Here is an 11985-nt window from a genome sequence, read left to right on the forward strand (position 1 = left end):
TGTAGCCTGAGTGTGCGCCTGCTGATGCTGTAGCCTGAGTGTGCACCTGCTGATGCTGTAGCCTGAGTGTGTGCCTGCTGATGCTGTAGTCCAAGCCCAATGACTTCAACTGTTGGGTGTGCAACAACGAGTAGAACAAAGGTAAGAGGTGGGTAGCAACAGATGGCCTCAAAATCTACCTCAGGGTAGAAGTACCAACTTTACCAGAAGCCAAGTAGATGCTATGGGTCCAGGAGGCACCCAAGACTTCTAAGAAGAATAAAAAGAGACCCCTGGAGCTGGTTCTTGAGTAGAATTTGTAAACCCTCTATGTTTATTCTTTGCTCAAGTTAGACCTAGAATACTTTAGGTAAAATATAAACAAGAAAGTAAGTGCTTCGGAGAGACAACTCGTTGTGTCCTTTTGCCCTCTGAGGACAAAAGCCATGAGAAATTTTGGTAAGCAGGATTGTTGGCTAGGGCGCAAGGCCAACTTCCTAAGTCCCTGTGTAAGATGACCACAAGTGACGTAACCTCAGCAACGATCAACTTGTCGCTGTTTTTCTTCAAGTCCATAGGTGTGGACCCTCTGCCAGCCAAGCTGTTCTATGACAAGTCACATGACCAAGTGTGGGTCCTGAGCTGGGGAGACATGCACAAGTCCCAACCAAGCCTACAGGTAGGTTGAGTTAAAGCTGATAGTCTGTACAGGATTCTGTTGCTATAATGTAATTGTCTCATGTTTCCCTGGGTGGTCATCTGTCCAAACGGTTTCTTGAGACAAAAACAGGAAACCGTATTAGTAAAATTTATCTGTAATCTAAGAATAAACTCTCAGTTGAAACACTTGTCTAGAGCAGATTGGCCCATAGGCATGTCGTTGGATATGTAGTCTTGATTGTTAATTGAAGTAGGAGGATCCAGCCCACTATGAGAGGCACCATCCCCTATACAAACAGTTCTGGGCTGTGTAAGAAAGCTAGCTAAGCTTGAACCTATACCCAAGCCAGCAAGTAGTGACCTCCAAAGTTCATGCTTGGGTTTTGGCCCTGACTTCTTCAAGGATGGACTGTGACTTGGAAATGTGAGCTGAATAAATCCTTCCCTCTCCTAAGTTGCTTTCAGTCAGTGTTTTATCACAGCAACAGAAGAAAACTAAAATTAGCTTCCAAGCAATACACCCATTAGGCAATTCACAGTGTATCTTCAATCAGGATTACAACTGAAAACAATGTAAAATGGTCAAATTCTAACTTCCTGACAACTTAGTCCCTCCCTAGCCCCACCATACCAGATTCTCCAGAGTTGATAACTCTTGGGGCCAAACAGGATGAACCTCTGGAGTCCAGATGGTGAAAAGGAAGATAAGATTTTCTTCTTTTTGTAATGAACAAATCATCTAAAGAATAGGAGCCGCGTGTGGTGGCGCACGCCTTTAATCCCAAGCACGCGGGAGGCAGAGGCAGGCGGATTTTTGAGTTTGAGGCCAGCCTGGTCTACAGAGTGAGATCCAGGACAGCCAGGGCTACACAGAGAAACCCTGTCTCAAAAAAAAAAAAATAGTGTTAAAAGTCATGAATGTGGGCTCTTTCCATTTGTTTTCTGTTGCTATAACAAACTACCTGAAGCTGTGTGATTTAAAAAGGAAAAGATCTGTTTTCTCTCATGGTTGTATCTAAGATCAAGTGGCTCTATCTGGTCAGCTTCTAGTGGGAGACCATAGACAGGGGTGCTGCATCCCCTCATGGTGGACACATAGAAAGGGAAAGCAGATGTATGTGGAAGGGGCACATGTGCCAGCAAGTGAGAAGAAAAGGGCATGATGATCCCCTTATAGCAATCAATTCTTGTGAGAACTCACCCATCCTATAATTAATCCCTTTAGGAGAATAGAAATTCATGGATGGAGCTCAAGAAGGTCTAACCAGCTCTCAACACTCTAACGCTGCAGTTATACGAGTCATGTGCCAACATGAGTTTGGTGGAAACACACTCTATTAAAACCATCATTCTAACCAATGAACAGAAGCAGCAGCCCACATGCTTGAAAGCACAGAGAAAGCACTTAGGCTTAGTGTCATAGAGTGCAGTGCAGGGTCACAGACAGTTAAGTGATTTGCCCATGCCCATGGCCCCAGTCCGCATGGCACTAAAGCACCTCCTGAGAAGAGGCTAGGCTCTGCTGATCTGTGGGAATTCTCCCTACACCAGCTAGAGAAGCTTAACACTACCTGTCATTGGCTGTGCCTGGCCTTGTCTCTCCCCAGGGATCCACTAAGTCCTATGGAGAGAAAAGGTCACAAGGTTGTCTCCTCGGTTCTCCTGAAAAGGAATGCACAGAACCATGTGGATACAAGCGAGGACTTAACTCACTCCATGCACTGAACGATGTGGGCCCCTAGGGTTGAATGGTCTCTTAGAGCCAACAAAAGTAAATGGAGGCAACTTGGCCTTCTCCACCCAGCCATTGCTGAGCCCAAGGGAAACAACAGGCCCAGGTCGGGTAAACCTGACAATCAAACAAAAGAGCTTATTAAAGGACCTCTGAGCCAAAATAAAGACCACTAAGAACAGAAAATGAGCTTAGAGATCTGGGGCGGGGCAGTGGTGGGGGACTGCATTACTCACTTTTCTCTGTAGCCAAACACCCTTTGAATCTCAGCCTTGAGGTTAGACCATTACAGCCCAGAAGACCCCACACCAGGAGTACTCCTAGGTGAGGTAAAGGGAAGGGGCAGCTTCTCTGACATCTGACATCTGACATCTCCTGGGAATAGGATGCCATCAGGGTACCAGAAACAAGGTCAGGCTTCATGCTTCAAGGCCCTCCCTTCCTCCAGCAACCCACTTCCTCCAATGGTGCATCACCTGTGAATTGGGACATTGCACATCCAAAGCACAACACAAACAGATTTCCTGAAAATGCTTCTAAGAGTGAAATTCAAAGAGGGGCTGCCAGAAAAGTGGCCCTGTTTCAACTACAAAGCATACACCAAGTATGCTCTTCTGTGGTGCTGGGGATGGATGTCAGGGCTTTATGCATGCCAGGTAAACACACTACTGACAGTCACATCCCTAGCATATCCTTATCTTTAAAAAAAAAAAAAAGACAGAAGCTGGAGAGATGGCTCCGCAGTTAAGAGCATAGGCTGTTCTTCCAGAGGGCCTGGGTTTAATTCCCAGCATCCACATGGTACACACATGGAGCACAGGAGCAAGACTGGCTTTCCAGTTTAAAAACCACAGTGATTTAGAAAAAGAGAAATGCATTTCTAGGAAGCAACCTGAAAGAAAAAGAAAATCTTCCCAAAGGAATAAGCTCTGAAGAGCTGGAGCTGTGGAACGGGATCTCTGAACATTCTGAGAAAGTTCACAGTTGGATTAGAAGCAAACATTAGATGCGCTAGGCGTGGTACTACTCACCTGTAATCCCAGCACTCAGGAGCTGAGGCAGACGGATACCCATTCCCAGGACAACCAGGGTAACATAGGCTATCAAAAAAAAAAAAATCAAACAAATGTGGAAGATAATTACTGAGTTAAAAGCTATAATCATGTAGATTCAAACCTAGGTCTGGAGAGAAGGCTTAGAGGGTAAGCGTGCTTGCCACACAAGCCTCAATGCCTGGGATTCAAATCCCCAGCAGCTGGGTAAACATGGAAGGAGAGAACTGACTCCACAAAGTTGTCCTCTGGCCCCCACACATGGGGAAAGAAGAGTGGAGAAATGTTTGGGTGTGAAATATCCCATTTCTCCAGATATCTCCTTTGTACGTGCATTGCTGTTTTATCTACATGAATGTCTGTGTGAGGTTGTTGGACTCCCTAGAACTGGAGTTACAGACAGTGTGAGCAGCCATGCGGCATGCATAAAGCCCTGGATTCCATCCCCAGCACCACAGAAAATTATACACAGTGGTGCATGACTGTGGTCTCAGAACTTGGGCAGTAGAGGCAGGAAGATCAGAAGTCCAAGGTCATCTTTAGCCCACTGTGAATTTGAGGATAGCCTGGACTACATGAGAGAGACCTGGTCATTCATTCATACATACATTCATTCATTCATTCATACATACATTCATTCATTCATTCATACATACATACATGCATGCATATATACATACACAGAGTGATTCTATAGGGTTTAAGAAGAAAACCATTAGAAATAATTTGTTTTTAAGAAATATAAAGCCAAGCCTAGTGACACTGGCCTGTAATCATAGCTACTCTGGAAGTAAAGGAGAGAGGGTCACGAGCTCAAGGCCTGCATGAACAGTAAAGTGAGTTCAAAGCCAGCCTGGGCAACTTAGTCCTCACCTCAAGAAAGAACAAGGAGTGGGGCAAAGAGATAGCTCAGTCTGTAAAGTGCTTGTGTTACCATCATTGGGTCCTGACCCCCTAAAACCATAGAGGGGAAAGAAATGAATATGGGGCCAGCAAGATGACTAAGTGAGAAAAGACATTTGTCACACAAGCCCAACCACTAAGCCCCATCCCTAGAACTCACGGTGGAAGGATAGAAACTGACTCCCAAAAGTTGACCTCTGACCCTCACATTCACTCCTGCACACACACACACACACACACACACACACACACACACACACACACACCTTTTTAAAACTATGTATGGGGTCTCTTGGGAAGACTGAAACAAGATTCCTGAACTCTGTAGCCAGCCAACCCAGTCTACATAGCAAATTCCAGGTCCTTTTAAGATAGTTTCAAAAATAAATAAAGGCGACTGTAGAGCTAAAGGAAGAGTCAGTGGATAAGAGCACTGGCTGCTCTTGCAGAAGACCCAGATCCAGTACCCAACACCCACATGGCGGCTCAAAACGATCCTTAAGTCCAGTTCCGGGAGATCTGACATCCTCTTTTGACCTCTGCAGACACCAGGCATGCACACGGAGCACATTTATACAAGCAGGCAAACACTCACAGCACATAAAATAAATATCTAAAATATATTTCAATTTTTAAAATTTAAATAAGGGTGGGTGGGACAACACCCAAGGTTGTCCTCTGGCCCGCATAAGCATATACATGCATTTTTGAGTTAAAGAGACTAGAATCTAACTCTGTGCTGGAACGCTTTCCTACATGAGTCCTAAATTCAGTATGCATTACCAAAAAGAGGGGAGAAAGGACATGAAAGAAATATAGTGAAATAAATAAAAGGAGAGACCTTGAGGCTTGAAACAGTGGTAACAGTTGATCAAAGGGATGCTCGTGAGAGGGAATGTGAGTGCCGGGTGAGGTGCCTTCCAGTTGAAAAGCTATGGACGGCAGGAGAGACTTTCATGATGATGAATAGCTGTGTGTCCAACAATGTAACTAAATGCATAAAGCAGTGATTAAATATAATATAGCTTGATCAAAGATGGGCCTAGATTGTATATATCAGGGAAAGAAAATAACACATGAGAAAATCCATCAACACAGACAAGGAGCTGGACTTGATATATAGGAAACATTTCAGCTAGTAGAATTCTTTTACATGCATATAAATACAAAAAAAATTATACCATTAATCTAAGGAAAATATCAAAGGTTTTGTAAAATTAGATGTTCTAGGCTATACTATCTGATAATCAGAAGGTAAGCTGAGTCCTGGAGAGAGGGCTTAGCATTTACGAGTCCTTGCCACTATTATAGAGGACCTGAGTTTGGTTCCTAGTATCTTTATCAGGGGGACTCACAACCACCCACAATCTGAACTCTGAGAGACTTGGTGACTTCTTCTAGCACCACACACACACACACACATACACACACACACACATTTTTTTAAGTGATCCTAGAAACAGTTGAAAAACTATACATGGCCACACACACACACACTTATGACCGCAACTCTGGATGCTGAGACAGAAAGATTGGGAGTTCAAGGACAGCCTGGAATATATAGTGAGACCCCTGTACCTCATATCCAAAACATAAGCAATGAAAGAGACTGCAAGTGTGGGGCAAAGAGCATGCTATTAATGTTTGTAAAGCATTCAAAGCATCCTGCCATTCCTTCTGAATACTGGTTATTCAGGATTGGTTACATTTTGCCCTGGCTATGTGGAGACAAACCCATGTGTGAAGCTCACTCCCATACTCTCCTCAGCAACCAGTGTTGACCATAGGCATCACCAAGTCTGCCATGGCCTGACCCCAGGCCCAGCATTCTGTCACCTCTGTCTAGCTGCTACTTCTTGGCGGGCATTGCCCACCCATCTAAGAGATGCTCGACATTCCTGTCCTCCCGCCTCCATCCAGGTGGCACTTGGTACTACAGTGCCATTGCTGTATCTTTCCTGAGCTGAGCCCACAGAACCAGAAGTCCTCAGATTTATCTTTGTAGCATCTGTGGGCTCAGCTATGTGCTAGGACACAAGACTGGGGCAAGAAAAACTTCAGGGCTCCAAAAAAATAAAGTCGATCTACCACATAGGGTCACTGGCTCATGGTCCTGTGTCTGATGAAGCAACCTCTGAATACAGGGTGCCAGGGTGACGAAGCGCAAGTGACACTGACCAGTGACAGCCTGTAATTTTCTATCTCTATTATAAGGTGAAATGACAGGCCTGGCATCAAGCAGCGACTACACGCTGCCTTGGAATTCTCAGCCTCGTTCCCCGAGTCTCTCTAAGATCCCATTTCTAATCCCTGTATTTTCTTAATGTCCAGTTCTATGAGCTTGTTCTCCCGTGGGCTTGTCAGGAAAGCATCATCCTGCCATTTGTTAAATAGAAAAATCACAGGAAAAATACACTCCGTGCAACCTCAGAACCACTCAGAGAGTAGAAATCACAGCATGTATCCCTCTGCTCTTGCCTGTTGACGTTCCCCCACCCCCAAGGCTAGCATGGCTAGCTAGTCCTGCCTGCACAGGCAGGCCAGCTGCTGTTTGTTTTGTCATGAAAGTGAAAGCCAGAAGGCAGTTCCTTTCCTAAAAGGCAAAAATGCTCCGTGCTGCAAGCTGTGTTCTCAGCAGGCCCCATCAGAGACTGCCCTTGTCCTGTAGGCTGCCATGGGACTGCAGTAACCTGGGTCCTTTCTGCTACTGCCATGGCCGCAACATGAGTGTAAAAAATGTTTCTTCTTCCTAGCTGAGAGTTGAGGGTCTGCTTCCTGCCCCTAGTGCCCTTGAGCTAAAATTGCCTGTGAGCTGGCTGAGCCACACGGCACCATAGATCTGCCTCTTTCTGGGCAGTGGCCTAGAACCTACAAGACCAGTGAGCATGTACAGAAGACAGGGTCTAGGTTAGCCCTTAGCCAAGTGGCTTCACACAAGGCCCCCAGTTTTGACTCATCTTGTCTAACCTCTCTTACTGTGTAGGTCTGTCTGAGTCAACATAACAGAGACACATACCAGGACATGGGCCCGTTTGCTTTCTGCCAAGTCTGCATGGCAGAAAGCATTACCTGTAGGGAAACAGAGGTAGCCAGGCTCCAGTGTGTGCAAAGAATGGGTCCAACATCTTCTCATTAGGGAGCAAGTCCCTTTGGCATAGCTAGAGTCACACTATAAGATGCCATTATGGTGTTAGTGACAGCCCTGTAGGATGCCTGCTTTCTCTCACCAATCCTGGAAGTCTCTACATTTTGAGAGCAACATAGGACAGAAATCCCCAGAAACTCATGCTAAGGTACCTAGCACTAACAAAAATAAATTCCAGATTAGGAAGATGGCTCAGAGTGCTCGTCATACAAGCATGAGGACCTGAGTTCAATCCTCAGAGCCCACATTTAAAAAAAAATAAAGCCAGGCATGGTGATGCACACTCATAATCGCAGTGCTGAGAAGGCAGAGACTGGCAGGTCCTGGGGCTTATGGCCAGCCAGCTTAGTCTACTCGATGAGTTACAGGTCACCGAGAGACCTTGGCTCAAACCCACAAAGTAGATGGGAACATGAGAAATGATACCCAAGGTTGACCTCTGCCCTCCGCTAGCATATGCACAGCCGTGCACACATATGCGCTCGCCCCACACAAACACACAAGAACACTAAATATGTTAAATTCCGAGCACATAAGGCCTTTGTCCATTCACTCTCCCTCTTTTTCTGAGATTGAGCAATAGACTGGAGGTCTACTGTTGGGAAGGAGCTGTCTCTGAACATGTTCCCATACTAGGAAAGCCCAGCGCCATTCCCTAGGTCCTCACCCCACCCTCCTGGAGGCTGACAGAAAGCCCACTACCGGGTCTGATGGAGGAGGAGGTGGACGGTCTGGGCCATCTCTCCAGTCCCACCACTCCCTCATCCAGGAAGGACAGATGCCTGATCTCCATGTTCCCAAGCAGCCTTCACCCGGCTCCTGTCCCCTCCCTGAGACTAGGGCTTACCCACCATCTATTTTCCCCTGCAGCCTGTCAGTGGGGTCTACAGCTGAACATGTGCGTGTCCAGATCTCCAGCCCCTTCCCGAAAAGCACACACACACACACACACACACACACACACACACACACACAAGAACCCCTCTCTATGTTACAGGTGATCACAGAAGCCAGCACTGGCCAAGGCCAGCACCTCATCCGAACACCGTTTGCAGGAGTGGACAATTTCTTTATACCGCCTACAAATCTCATCATCAACCATGTCAGGTAACTGGTCCACTGCGCCTCTGCAGGCCATGCTCAGCCCCATTCCGCCTGGCAGTCATGCCCAGGTCGGCACCAGGATCCCCCCTTGCCCTCCCAGTACTTCCTGCTCTGCCTTTGAATAGAAAACCACTCAGCAGATCCAGAGTCTTTAGAGACTGGCCACTCCCCTCTTTCCTCGTTTCATAGAGCACCCACAGGCTCTGCAAACTTCCCCTGTTGTGTCACTAAGACCCCAGAGATCTCACTATGTATGCCTCTGTGAACTGACATCAGGTACTGTCTCCAGGAAGAAATGGTTCATTTTGCATGCTGGTACCAGGGACCCAGAGAGAACAATAGGCTTCTAAGAAGCTCTTCTCTGCAGAGCCTCAGAGCTGGAATGAGCCCCCATCCAGATGCTGGCGTGGTGCAGACTCAGGCTCTGGATGCTTCTGAGTGGCTCTTAAGTTCGAGTTCCTTTTGAGAACACCGTTTTCTCCCTCTGCTTCTTTAAGGATGCTTTAAAGTCAATGCCTAGAGCATTTTGCCTGCTCTGGAGATGCCAGTTTTTTTTTTTAATCAGAAGGAAATGATAGACACAGAGATGTCTCCTATTCTTCTGGTGCATTCGACACTGAAGGCCTCTATGAGCAAGGTTCTTGGGTGCAGGGTCTCTGGGGAAGTCCCACCTGGAGTCAGACCTTTCTATATTTGCAGGTCGTCTGCAACAGAACACCAAAAAGCTAGATGTGACCAAGTCCCATCTGTTTGAGCTCCCTCTCAGATCCAGTCTTCCCAGCTGCCCTGGGAACAGACAGAGATCTCGTGGAAGTCCCTGACACTCAGAGAGACAAGCCTGTCCTAGGCTCTGTAGCCAAAGGGCATCAGAGCACCACCAGGCCACGTGACTTCTGAGGCAAAAGTTGCCCATTGCCCACATTCTAGATGGCAGAGGGGAGACCACACTGTGCATTCATCCCCTCCCCCTCTGCCTCTTCCCTCCCTCCCGACATCAAGGCTGCAAATTGAAATTCTATCCTGTTTGACTGCATTTGTGTCTTCAAATTCCGACTTACCAGTCAGCCCAAGAACCGGCTGATTTATAAGATTGTGTCCTTATGACAGTAGGGCACGAGAGGTCTATCTCAGTCTTTTTCTCCATACCCACCCTGCAAGCCTAGATCCCCACCCCAGCTAACACGAGCTAGGAAAGCCATCCAAAGGCACCCCTGCCCCAGAGACATGTATTAAGACATGTATTAAGAGAGACATGTATTAAGGGCCTTTCCCACTCCCAACTTCTGAAGATGAATGGCTTTTGCAAACATGCAAATCCACAAACATTTAACCTCAACTGTTATGTGGCTGACACGTGTAGCTAAGTGACTTCTGGAAGCATCCCCTGCCAAATGATAGATCTTATTAATAGATGGCTACTTGACTGAAGGGTTGGGAAGCCATCATTTAAAACAAATGACAGATGTCTCACCCTTCACAGTGGCCTCCTACTCTCTCACCCTCCCCCTCTCATCATTCTCCTCCCAGGTTTGGCTTCATCTTCAACAAGACTGACCCCGCTGTCCACAAAGTTGACCTGGAGACTCTGATGGCACTGAAGACAATCAGCCTACGTCACTACGGCTGCATGCCTCAGGCCATGGCACACACCCACCTCGGCGGCTACTTCTTCGTGCAGTGTCAACAGGACACACCTACCTCCACCGGCCCACAGCTGCTCATTGACAGTGTCACAGACTCGGTGCTAGGCCCCAACAGTGATATCACAGGCACGCCCCACGTGTCCCCTGACGGACGCTTCATCGTCAGTGTCTCCAACAAGGGCCCCTGGCTGCACGTGCAGGAGGTCACAGTGCGGGGGGAAATCCAGACGCTATACGACCTAAAAATAAACCCAGGCATCTCCGACTTGGCATTCCAGCATTCCTTCACAGAAGGTAGTCAGTATAACGCCTATGCCACTCTCGACAAGGAGCCAGACCTGCTCTTCCTGGAGCTGTCCACTGGGAAGATGGGCAGGCTGAAGAACTTAAAGGAGCCACCCAGAGGGCCAACCCCAACCTGGGGTGGACCCCGCAGAGTCCTGAGAGACAGCGGGCTCTTTGGACAGTACCTCCTCACACCAGCTCAAGAGTCACTGTTCCTGGTCAATGGGAGACAAAACGCCCTGAGGTGCGAGGTTTCAGGCATAAAGGGTGCGGCCACAGTGGTGTGGGTCGGGGAGGTATGAAAGTTGGTGAAGAACCACCTTAATCCTGACTCCGCAGCCCCAACCAGGCGCGCTGTACATTTTCACAGACAAAAACAAACAAACAAACAAACAAAAAACAAAAATACAAAAAAACAAAAAAACAAAAACAAAAAACAAAAAAAACAAGCCAAACCCTGTACTTCGCTTTGTGGTTCAACACTGATCTCTGTGCAAGTTCCCTAGTATAAGGTATGCTCTGCAACCAAGATTGGGCGGTTTTCATCCAGAAGTATGATTTAATACCGTGAGCTATGATGAGAACACATGCTGCTGTGTGCAGGAAAGTCATCTCCGTGCCCGGTTGCACACCGTGTTGCCTGGGGACACCACAGAACCGAGGGATCCTGCTGCCCAGGCTGACACTCCTGTCAGTTGCCTTCACGTATCATAACCTGCCCAGCCCCAGCCAGTCTGTGCCCTGGAGGAGTGGCCTGAGCAGCAGGCTGTCTCTCTCAGCGAGCTAACATACCCTGCCTGCTGGGAACCTCACTTGAGCCATTACAGATGCTGTCTGCTTGCTTTCCCATCTGAATGCTATATCCATGAGGGAGAGCCTCTGAGACTTACTACACCTTGGGGGATGGGGAAATCACTCTCTTTATTTTGGAATTTTTTTTATTAAAATTAGTTTTTTGTTTTTTTTTTTTTAATAATCTCAGATGCTAGGAGGCAGATAGATGCTCTCCAAGGTCCTGATAAATTATTCCCATCCTTAGGCCAAGTCTCTGAAGAGAAAGGGTTCCAATCTTACATGTGCAGAAAACAAAATGATATCCAAGAAACAGAGGCACTCCACACCATTGTGTTGTTGACCATGTACAGCCCATACCACCATGGTAAAAATCTATGTGGGGACCCCAAGAGACCAAGCTGAGCCTGTGTACCTGGGTTTCACCATAGAAAGGTATTAAGGAAGCCTAATGCACCAGCAGAAGTCCAGACCCAGGGCAGACCAGGCTTACCTGGCAAGGGATAGGCAGCCTCTGGGCTCAGTGCCAAAATCTAGAAGCCACGAGTGCCATCCATCCAGAGTCCTAAGGCTGTGTTTCTGCACAAGCAGTTGGCACTAATGCCTCAGCCACTGTCACCACACTGCAAGAGAGCCCTGTTCCCTAAGTGTTCTCATTCCCACACTCTAAGCTACACAGTCTCCAACTTG

The 11985-nt window shown here is 47.3% G+C and overlaps 1 protein-coding gene across 2 annotated transcripts in view; it reads left to right on the plus strand.

The window, feature by feature from the left end:
* The window catches only part of Fstl4 (follistatin like 4), a 466097-nt gene extending 454636 nt beyond the window's left edge, over positions 1-11461 (plus strand). For both annotated transcript variants that reach the window (XM_029483851.1, XM_021176957.2), the window contains exons 14-16: positions 551-658; positions 8469-8578; positions 10103-11461. In XM_029483851.1, coding sequence (XP_029339711.1) covers positions 551-658; positions 8469-8578; positions 10103-10805 — 921 coding nt within the window. In that variant the 3' untranslated portion in view covers positions 10806-11461. The remainder of the gene's footprint in view (positions 1-550; positions 659-8468; positions 8579-10102) is intronic.
* The last annotated feature ends 524 nt before the right edge of the window (positions 11462-11985 follow it).

This window comes from Mus caroli, chromosome 11 (assembly GCF_900094665.2).
Source record: "Mus caroli chromosome 11, CAROLI_EIJ_v1.1, whole genome shotgun sequence".
Taxonomy (NCBI): Eukaryota; Metazoa; Chordata; class Mammalia; order Rodentia; family Muridae; genus Mus; species Mus caroli.